Genomic DNA, 11629 nt, shown 5'->3' with positions numbered 1-11629 from the left:
TGTGGTATCAAATATTTAATTCACCATGCCTGTTCTGAGCCTATGTTGTGGAAACCTATGTTGTAAACTTGATGTAGGTCTAATCTTTGCAAGCTGAAACCACAGTAGGCACACCCAAGGTATAAAAAGAGAAACCTCTTTAATACTAAACATGAACAGCGGAAGGTAAAACGATAATGACACCCGTTGATGTAGAACGACACCATTAAGCATGCACATATTGTGCGAAGAAAAAAATATATTGGATCATGCCCAACTATTTCTTTGAGATATAAGAGGGAAAACTAATATTGAGAGCTGACATTGAAAGCTATCAGAGCAGGAGCAGTTGAAGACGGATTGACTATGTTACAGTTTAACCATACAAGTATTAAATATTAGAACAATGTGCAGCAACATATTTCATTGGTCACCAAACAATTTTTCATCTGTGTAGTAGTATCGATTAATTCCTTATATGGTCACCCACAGTTGGAATCACAAGCACACACACAACAATGAGTAGCTGTTTCGCATAGCATTTTTGTGGCTTAGCGACAGGAGGGAAATTCATACGGTCATAAAATCATTATCTTCGTTTCTTGGCAATCATTAGCAAGGATATTTCAGTGGTGTTTTTGTCTATGACAGTTTGTTCAGTGACCCATTTCGAGTACCATCTTCTAGCAGGAGAACATGTTAAATGTATCAAATGGGTCCGTTATTAATGTCAAATTAAGTCAAAACCTGTAATATTTTGACAGCCGATGCTGTTGTAGCTAAGTCCAATAATTGATTCAAAACATTTTTACTAAACGTGCATTTAGACTTCTAGACTTATTGTGACAGCACCAAAGTTTTGATTTGGGGGTTCAATTACAGAACCAGATATGTCTTCCCTTTACGATAGGAAACAGACAGCATGTTGTCACCACAACAGAGGAAGTGACTACTCCCTTCATCATCATCATTGTCAACACAAACTTAGGCGAATGGAGCCGAGCAGGAGGCGAGAGTATCGAGGGCCTGGTTTGGGTGTGGCCACTAAGGTCTTCCATCCTCATCACGTCATCATAATCAGTAGGGTTGGTGAGAAGTGGGGGAGGTGGTAGAGAGGGCCCATACGGGTGCGGCTCCACTAACTTTATGGCCCCTGGTAGGGTGTAAAGTCCTCATGTCAGAGCCAGGGACCTGAGATATAGGAAGCACAACGAACAGATAGAGACACTAGCTAACATCCACCCCACACATCTCTACCTTCAGTCCTCTGTGCATACATTGGAAGATTTTAAAAGGTTGTTTTTAGGTCATACCCTGTCTGTAGTGTAGTGTCGTTTTTTGCATCATTACATTTTTCAGGATTTTTTTAGTAGTTCTGTATTTTCTGTGTATTTTGGGAATCCATTCCGTCTTGTGTGTGGTGAAAGGTTTCCACCATGTCGACCGCTGTGGAGGCAACCGGATTCTTCATGTGTATCGCCAGCTGGCTGATCACTGGTACGGCTCTCGCCAACGACTACTGGAAGGTGTCCTCCGTCTCTGGCAGCGTCATTATCTCCACCCGACAGTATGAGAACCTGTGGCACTCCTGTGCCGAAGACAGCTCTGGAATCGCTGAGTGCCGCGACTTCGAGTCCCTGCTCGGCCTGCCCGGTAAGAACCAGTAGTCCAACCGTTCTAACCGTCATCACCAACTCAGACTCTTCAACCAGGGAGAAAACACTTTGAAACGGAGTGTAAATGCGGAGGTACAACCTGAATTGGTCAAATGACACTAATTCTCGTTGTCAATTGCAAAATGTTTTTAAAATGTTTTTCTTTTGGTGTGCTTTACTGAACAAGTCCCAGCATTGCCAGTCTTAGAATGACTGGCATCTTTGGTGGGGAGATGTCAGGGCACACCTGTGCCTATATCTGATATGGTTAAATTAAGATAATGTAACTATTAACAATAATTATGTCCAATTACTTTCTACCATGGCAAGAAGATAAATGTATCTTTGCATTGTTTTCTGTGAGCTTTCATGAAAAAGGTTAATATGAACATCCTTTGGGTGCATTTCGGACCTACTGCTTTCCCGCCTAAATGTACTTTAAAATAATGTTAACTCCTTAAGAAAGTTTCAGATAAGGTGCAGTTTACAGGGTCAGCCATAGTAGTGCAGCACCCCTGGTCCAAATTTGGGTTAACAGCCTTGCTCAAAGGCACATTGACAGATGTTGTCGTGTCGGGTATTCGAACCAGCGACTTTTCAGTTACTGGCCCAAAGCTTTAACCGCTAGGTCACATTTGAATTCTCTTCTAGAATTGAATCTCTATCTTTCTCTCCTTCCTAATGCCAGTGATGTGTGTCAAAATGGTGGACATTTTGTGCTCCTATGACAAGGAAATGGAGGGAAGCTACTGCACCTTGGCCAGTGTCAAAGTAGCAGATCTAATTATAGACAGAAATTAAACTTGGTTATTAGGTGTTTGGCTTTGATAGCAGTTATCTGCAATCTAAAGGGTGATTTGTAGATTGATACAGTATACAGTATATTGTTGAATTGCAAAAATATATCAACTAGCTAATAACAACCTTATGAGTAACTGCTGAAAATTGGTCATATTAAATTCAGTTTAGAAATGTGATGGGCTGGGATTTTTTAAAAATGTTATTACAATACCACTATGGACATATCCTGGGATGTTTTGTTAAGTTTCACCTTTAGCATAAGTATGCTATTTTTTCATGTTCAGAATACAGTTCCTTGCCATTTATAAAGGACATGTTCTCTGCATTGTGTCTATTTCTTGGGACATTTGATAGTACTCCTTTGAAAATGTCTACCATTGTCTTAGTCTAGTCCACCAACAAACCAGTAATTATGTATGTATATGTATACAGTTTCCAAATTAAGCTGACAAATGACTCTCCAACTTAATGTTGTGTAGCTGATGTGTAGCTGTGTTTTAATATGCAACTCTTCCTCTCGTCTCTCTCTTCCCTCCCTTCCCCTCCCCTCAGGCCATGTACAGGCGAGCCGTGCCCTGATGATCATCACTCTGCTCTTAGGGCTGGTGTCTATGATCGTGTCTCTGCTGGGGCTAAAGTGCATTAAGATTGGCAGTGCCACGGAGCAGGCAAAGGCCAAGATTGCCGTGACTGGTGGATGTCTCTTTATCCTCGCTGGTGAGTTCAGATTTACTACCTATTGTTGCAAAGTTGCAGAAACTTTCCTATGGTTCCTGTTTTTCTGAAAAACTCATTACGTTTGGAAAAGTTAACAGAATTTGATATCCCTAACTGTTCTGATATACGTTACCCAGCGTCAGAGTAAGAGGTGTCCTGTCAGATATATTTTTCTTGTTTTGTCATCGGGTCCCTTTTTCACGTCTTTATTTTGTTCACCGTGGTTCACTTCTCTCTCATCTTGCTATCATCCCATTTTTTCCCTTCCCACCCCCTTTACACCTTCACCTCTCGTTTCTTCATTCTGTTTCGTTTCAGCTTTCCATGTTCTCTCCCATGTTCCTTTTTCTGTCTACCTTCCTCTTTCTTTCCTTCCCTCCTTCCCTAACCTCACATGTCTCTTCTGCTCTTCATCTCTCTCATAGAAAGTGTCTTTCTCTTCTACAGGTCTCTGCGAGTTGATTTGCTGTTCTTGGTACGCCACCCGAGTTGTACAGGACTTTAACAACCCATTCTTTGGTGGGGTGAAGTAAGTGGAAAGACCAAGCAAAACAATTTTTTCAGCAACCACAAAAGTAAATTAAATTCATACACATAGAAGATGTGACACACCCTTTGATTCACATAATAATACATAACTACAGAAATATTGTTTTGTTCCTTACTGATTTTTTTTTGTGTGCAGGTTTGAGTTGGGCACTGGTCTCTTCCTGGGCTGGGGCGCAGCCTCTCTGTCCATGCTGGGAGGATCTCTTCTCTGCTGTGCCTGCAAGAGGGCGAAAAGTGATAAGCCTAAAGCGTAGGTCTTTCATTCGACTTCCTTCGCCTCTCATCAGTACCTTCACATACCCTGTAGTTCAGCGTTCTTAAACTCCACTTCTTGATTACCCCTCCATGTTACAAATGTTTTGTTCTAGACCCACTCAAGCATACCTCATTAAACTCAAATGTGGGGTACACGAGGACTGGAGTTGAGAAACACTACTGTAACCTACCTCACTGTCACATGTCCTTTTTTGGTCTTCTACTTCTATGTCTCACTTGTTTCATGTGTTTCGTCTGCCTCCCTTGTTTTTCCTTAAGCTTCACTTTGAATGTTGTTCAGTCCACTTGTTTTGTCTCAGTTACGTTTTGTGCCACTTTTTCACCTGTTGTTTAGTTTGTCTGCCGCCTCTCTGACCTTCTGTTCTGTCTTTGATGTAATCCAGAGGGTACTACGCAACAAGTCAGCCTAAAACGATCTACGCACCTGCCGCCAGGTCTGAGCCGGACTCCACCAAAGCCTACGTCTAAGACGTCCCTCCCCTCTCCCACTTTTCCCCCAACACCATTGTCGACGCTCATATTTAAGAGCACATATTTTACTGTTGTTACCCATGTTTTTGTTTTTCTCTTTCACCATGAATTTTGCTAATTGTTTTTGAAGGATTTTGAGGTTGATGCAACAAAAAAAAAACTGGAATAATTTGGAGTTGAACTATTGGTAATGGGATCTGTTTGTGTGGAATTGCTATCCTCTGAATAAACATTCCTTTGATATATGTTTTGGTGTTTGTCGTCATTTCATGCAACTAAACTGCTTTACTAAAATGTGTTAATGCCTAAAGCCCACTTCAGATACATAAGATGAGACGCACTGCAGCGGTCTTAAAGGGAAACTTCACTGCTAGACATCCATTAGGGTTTTTTTCCCCCAAGTCTCACTACATAGTAGTAGTAGTGATCTTAATAACAGTACTGATGTTAATAATAATCACCCCATTTCAAGGCTTCCTTGTCTAGCTAAGATTCTTGAATCCTTGGTAAATGTACAACTTTGCTCTTTTTTATCTGAGAAATGTATTTTGAATGTAAACCAATCAGGGTTTAGGCCTCGCCATAGCACGATTACAGCAACCACTTTAGTTGTTAATGATCTTGTCAATGTTTTAGACACTAAACTGAAATGTACTGCTTTGTTTATGGACCTGATACTGTTGATCATGCTATTTAATTGAATAGGGCCTGAGCTCTGATGCCTGTTCATGGTTTCATGATTATCTTAGTGACAGAACTCAGGCCATCGTGATTGATGGGGTAAGAAGCTAAGATTTAAAGTTGGCTTTTTCTACAGAAACAGATCCTCACTCTAAGCAGTAGGAAGCAGATTATTCAGTCAACCTTTTATATGTTCTTGATTATGGTGATATTATTTATCAAAGTGCTTCTGATGCTACTCTTAAACCTTTGGATGCCATCTACCATCGTGCCCTTTGTTTTGTTACAGGTGACAGTTTTGATACTGCGTCCTGTATCAAAAGGTTGGCTGGATATTGTTAGTGGCTAATAGATATGGTTGTCCTTATTCAATAGAGCCATTGGACATTTCAATGATGTTCCTATCTGCCAGGACATTGCATGTTATCTAGGTTGCCTCATTTTCCCTGGCTTTGTAAAGACTACATCCTGACCGGAGACCTACTTCCTTGTTCCCACCCTCAAAGGCAGGCTTTTCAAAATGGGGTGGTACTAGTTTACAGGTTAACGGGAGCTTTGTTACCCGGCACTGTTTATCCGAGATTGCTAAATAATCACAATGGCTGCTTCTAAGGATTCCTCTTTCCATTTTAGTTAATGCCTGCAATGTAAAAGAGACAGAAGAATGCGTGATGGAGAGGGGAGCAGTTGCTTCACGAGGTATCTCTACCTGAAAATACATGATCTAAATGACTGATAGTTAGTATTTAGCAGTCATAAAAGTATGCCTTATTTACTTTGAAGAACTACTAAAATAGGGATTTTGTCAGTCATAGCCAGCAACTCTATAGAAAGGAGGTGATTACTTGTAATTATATAATAAAGTAATCAAAGAAAACAAATGTAATATACACAATAACTGAAATGTTTTATTAAAGTAAATTATTGTGAATAGGTGATAGTTAAGTGATAAGCAGTAATGGGCAGTCACTACCATCATGGGACTTTTATTAATTGTTATATTCTTGTAACGATCTTCATCTGAAGAACAGGAAAGATCGGACCAAAATGCAGCGTGGTACGTGTCCATGTTAAATGTATTATAACTGAACACTAAACACAAAATAACAAAAGTGAAACAACGAAAATCAAAACAGTCCTGAAAGGTGACACAACACAAAACAGGAAACAACTACCCACAAACACCAGGTGGGAAAAGGCTACCTAAGTATGGTTCTCAATCAGAGACAACGATTGACAGCTGCCTCTGATTGGGAACCATACCAGGCCAAACACATAGAAATAGAAAACATAGAATGCCCACCCCAACTCACGCCCTGACCAAACCAAAATAGAGACATAAAAAAGGAACTAAGGTCAGGACGTGACAATTCTGTGTTGTTACAGCATTCAACCCACATAATGCGTAGAGCATTTAATGTAACAGATAATAATTGAAACCTAAATTGAAAACCTTGATATATTTTTTGAATAATCGTAACGAAACCGAACCGATCTCAAAAATCACTAACTGCTCAGCACTACTAGCAATATAAGCTCTCTTTTTACACAAGGCAGTGTTGTTCAGTACAGTACAATTTCATGATCGATTTGGCCGTAACGGGGCTTGCTAGTACCACTTCAAGCTAAGCTAGCTAAGTTTAGCTAGCTAGCTTTGTTTGCTATACCTAAAATGTACTGTAGTCTAACGGAATAGCTAGCTAGCTAACTAGACTAGCTAGCCTCAGTACATCTCATTAGGAGCAAAACTGGAGAAATGTTTTAATGACGATGACAAAGAATAAAGGAATGACTTTGGCTTTATGACTCATATTAGTCTTGGAGTGACTATACCTGTGTGTTATAGCTAGAGTCACAGGTCCCAGTTTTGGGACTGGTGCAGCAGATAATAGTTCCTGTAACACAGGATAAATGATGAAACAGGAGAACGTGGCTTCTCTTTCAAAGGTTCTCTCAATTATGAGAACACACAGGTGCAGGATCGCATATAGTCCCAGTGCGAAGCTAACACGTCTCACTGCCCCTACTGGCCAACAGTAGTATAAATGCATCGCAATGGCGAGACCTTGGAGGACTGACATTTCAGTAAAAGCATTCTTCCCCAATACAAAGAAACAATACATAAACACAAATGTGACCATACGTTATGTGTACGTCACACTAGCTAGCTATGTCTGTGAGATGTCTCATATTCTACACCATGCTGATACAGTAGGAATACAGACAGTACACAATGATTGCCCATGAATGTCTAATAGTTTTTTTGTCTTTCTCTCACAGACAATACAGCTTGGATACAAAGAAGTTGATGACTCTCAAGAGATGTGAAAGGTCCCATAACTTCTTAGGGCTAGGCCCCTTTTTTCTCCTCTTCCTGTCTGAAAACGTGCTCAAAGTAAACTGCCTGTTGCTCAGGCCCTGAAGCCAGGATATGCATATAATTGGTACCAGTCTTTCTCTCAGACAGTACAGCTTGGATACAAAGAAGTTGATGACTCAAGGGAAGATGTGAAAGGTCCCATAACCGCAATAAAAATGACTCACTGCACCACTCAAAAACACCAAATATCAGTATTCCCTTTGCAGAACTGTAGTATGTATTATAGGCGTTAGTAGTGTATTTTTCCGCTACTGTATATATGTCATACATTGCCGTAACTGTTCCTGCATACTACTGTGTAAACTCACCTCAGTCTCCAGAGCAAATACTTTGTCTTGAATACAAGCCATGTCTACTTCTTTGCTATATCGACAGACTAATCAACTGTTTTATTGAAACAAGTTTACTTACCAACAAATGAAAGTTTAAGTGATACCCTGCAACATTTGTTTTAGCAGTAAGATTGTAGCTAGTTTATCCAAATACATTTAGTGAATATCGCAATAAATTGATCCAGACGTTGAAGTCAACTCTTTACTGATTGCTGGTATAATTTAGTCACTTGTCAGTAAACATAAAAAATGGATTATATAGAACACCATTATACGTATGTACAAGAGTTAGCAATATTTATACCACAATGCAGTTGTGAGCATACTAGGCATTCTATATTGTACTACAATATACAGTAAGTCTAACTGTATATGGATGTTGTGTTAGTTGTTAGTTGTTTGTTCAAAGCAGGTTTCAGAATGGTTCAGCTGGTGAACCTTGTCTTATGTTGGTTAATGGCAGCTGGTTTAGAAGACTTTGGCGCAATGGCGATGTTGGCAAGGATTTTAGGTTTAGGGAGCTGTGACTCTGGCTCCTTGTAGGCAACCATATGGTCCTTTCTGCACTCCACAGCTAGGTGGACAAGCCTCTCGCTGAAGTGGTGGGTTCTGGGCTCGTACACTTTTTCACCACCAACTGCTTCGAGCTCTTGCAGAAGATTTGTTTGTACTGCAAGTCTCCTCGAAAGACATTAAGACTGATCATTAGGATGTGTAACCATACAAAAAACATGTTCATCTGTAAACAAAAAAATGGTACAGTAGACTGGTATTTGTTTTGTTGCACTCAGAGTCAATAATGGGGCATTGAGATGAGCTGTTAGCAAAGGTGTGTAAAGTTTGAGGGGGGCTTGACTTGTTGACAGTCTAGTCGTGTATTGTTGTGTATGAGCACCAACAGCTGTGCTGTTGAGTAGACAAGCACTGCCAACCATAGAGTAAATAGGCTAGAAGCGTACACTAACAGCCGCTTTCCACCGTGCCAAAGAACTGACTGCAAGGGTGTGAAACGTTTTAGGAGCACTTGGCTTGTAGACAGTTTAGTGTATTGGTGATTTTGTTTTCTAAATAGGATATTGTGCTTTCATAAATACCTTTGGCTGTCCTGGATTGTTTCCGAGTCAGATGATGTTGAGCTTGAGCTTATTCTCGGCTGAAGGCTTTCATCCAATGGGTCTACAGGCTCTGTACTACTGAAGCCGGTGTTAAGGTCGTCATCAGCAGCAGGGTTAGTCTGTAGGAAACACAGTAGTCAGTAATTAGCTAACATTTTACTACCTTGTCCCCATCAATACACACTCAAACAAGGTACTATATCCACCCAGCCCCCTCATGTCAATAAATCATGCCTACTAACCTTCACACACAATTCCCACCCCCAACAGACATCAATCCATCACCCACACCATTCCCTTCTTACTAATACCTCCTTTTCTCCAATTTAGACTTCAAGTCTTGCATGAACAATACAGAGAAAACTACAGTAGACAATGTAGCCTACTTGTAAACACACCAACTATGACAACAAGACATGGTGCGGCAGGGTAGCCTAGGTCTTAGAGCGTTGGACTAGTAACCGAAAGGTTGCAAGTTCAAATCCCCGAGCTGACAAGGTGCAAATATGTCATTCTGCCCGTGAACAGGCAGTGTTCTGCCCATGAACCCACTGTTCCTAGGCCGTCATTGAAAATAAGAATTTGTTCTTAACTGACTTGCCTAGTAAAATAAATAAAACACAGACTATGTTATTGCCTAGCTCCAGTATATGTATTTGCTCATTGTGGAAAGATTTAGCAAGGTGAATTAAACTAGTTGATGCCGCTGCAGATGTTGATCGAACTCCACGTTAGCTTCTGCGGTAGTTAGTTAGCTAGCTAACGGTGAGATACGGTCCGGTAGGCTGTAACCGAACGAAGCTAACGTTAGCTTGCAAAGTTACAAATCACACCGCCAGATCGCAGCTGGCTAATTACATTGATTCGCTTTGGAATGTCTAGACAGCCTATTCTGAAAGCTAGCTAGCTAGATTTTGGTTTAGTTTTTAAAAATGTAGCTAGATCGCTAGCTAGTTAGCTAGGTAACATTAGTTATGTTACCTCAGCTATACTTATTTTCTGTTGGCTGATCTGATGCCTCCTCTTTGAAGTGAATGGGAAAATTGATGGAATAGCATCACTTTACAACGTTCGACCTGGCAACCCCATCAATTGAGATTACAGTTCCGTTTCGAAAATCCTCTTGCTGAAAGTGCTGGCTACAAATACAGACATTTTGATATTTCTCCACATCAACTGGATCCACCTTCACCGGGGCGGTACTATGTCCTGAAATCGCTATGAATTTAGGATATTGTGGTTTGCTTAAAACCAGGCAATGTAGATGGCCCGTTTCTACCGCTGTGATGCAGTTTTATGACACAGGATATGTTAAGAACATCTTATGGCTGCAAGGCAAAGTGTTGAGTAGCCAGTGAAATCGTGCCCATTTCAAACGGCCTCCTACTCAAATCTTGCTCGTACAATATGGATATTATTATTCTTTTTGGATAGAAAACACTCTCTAGTTTCTAAAACAGTTGGAATTATTTCTCTGAGTGAAACAGAAGTCCTTCTGCAGCACTTTTCCTGACCAGGAAGTGAAATGTCAGAAATCGATGCTCTTTTCAACTTGATGCCTATACATGGTCTTGACTCTTAGGAGTCTACTTACACTCCATACGCCTTCCTCTGGGTGTCAAGATGATGTGAGAGAAGACATTTTGTGTATATCTTGATCTGGGGTGGAATACAAGCTCTTTGTATGACGTGACCGTCCACTTCCGGTAATCTGAAGCGCGCGACTTGGAAGTGCGATTGCCTTCTGTTTTGCTGCCATAATGGATGACTAACATCTCCGGCTCGGATTTTTTTTGATACATGTGACCATATCATCGTAATGTATGTTTTTTCAATATAGTTTAATCAGATTATTGACATTTTTTCGGGAGTTTTGCCGTGTTCCGTCCTCTGACTTTGATTACGTTGGAGAGAATTGTGCCACTCGGCTAGTGCCAATGCTAATTGAAGAGGGACATTTGCCATTCTGAATCCAAACAACGACTCATCTGGACAGAGGACACCTTGTTCAACATTCTGATGATAGATCAGCAAAAGTAAGACCCATTTTATGATGTTATTTCATATATCTGTCGTGCATGTGAACTGGCCGTGGGCGCCCAAGTCTTTCTGTCTATTGTGGCTACGCTAATATAGCGATACATTTTGTTTTCGCTGTAAAACATTTAATAAATCGGAAATATTGTTTGGAATCACAAGATGCCTGTCTTTCAATTGCTGCAGACTATGTATTTTTCAGAAATGTTTTATGATTAGCTATTTGACGTTGGTGTCTGTAAATATTATGGCTGCTTTCGGTGCAATTTCTGATTGTAGCTGAAATGTAAACTATGGTTTATACATGAAATATGCACATTTTTCGAACAAAACATATGCTATACAATAAATATGTTATCAGACTGTCATCTGATGAATTTGTTTCTTGGTTAGTGGCTATTTATATCTTTATTTGGTCGAATTTGTGATAGCACCTGATGGAGTAAGAAACTGATGGAGTTAGAAAAGTGGTGTCTTTTGCTAACGTGGTTAGCTAATAGATTTACATATTTTGTCTTCCCTGTAAAACATTTTAAAAATCGGACATGTTGGCTTGATTCACAAGAAGTGTATCTTTCATCTGGTGTCTTGGACTTGTTAATGTGTGAAAGTTAAATATTTAAAAAAAATATCTTT

General features: G+C 40.2%; 1 protein-coding gene across 1 annotated transcript; it reads left to right on the top strand.

Annotated features, from left to right (window-relative positions):
* Positions 1–1196: 1196 nt before the first annotated feature.
* On the top strand, positions 1197–4693 carry cldn15la (claudin 15-like a). Its single transcript, XM_039003320.1, has 5 exons — positions 1197–1632; positions 2988–3152; positions 3600–3681; positions 3838–3951; positions 4361–4693. Exons 1-5 carry the CDS (start codon positions 1416–1418, stop codon positions 4443–4445), a joined length of 663 nt encoding a protein of 220 aa, XP_038859248.1. The 5' UTR covers positions 1197–1415; the 3' UTR covers positions 4446–4693.
* The last annotated feature ends 6936 nt before the right edge of the window (positions 4694–11629 follow it).

Source organism: Salvelinus namaycush, chromosome 11 (genome assembly GCF_016432855.1).
Source record: "Salvelinus namaycush isolate Seneca chromosome 11, SaNama_1.0, whole genome shotgun sequence".
NCBI lineage: Eukaryota > Metazoa > Chordata > Actinopteri > Salmoniformes > Salmonidae > Salvelinus > Salvelinus namaycush.
This window is presented reverse-complemented; position numbering and strand designations above follow the sequence as displayed.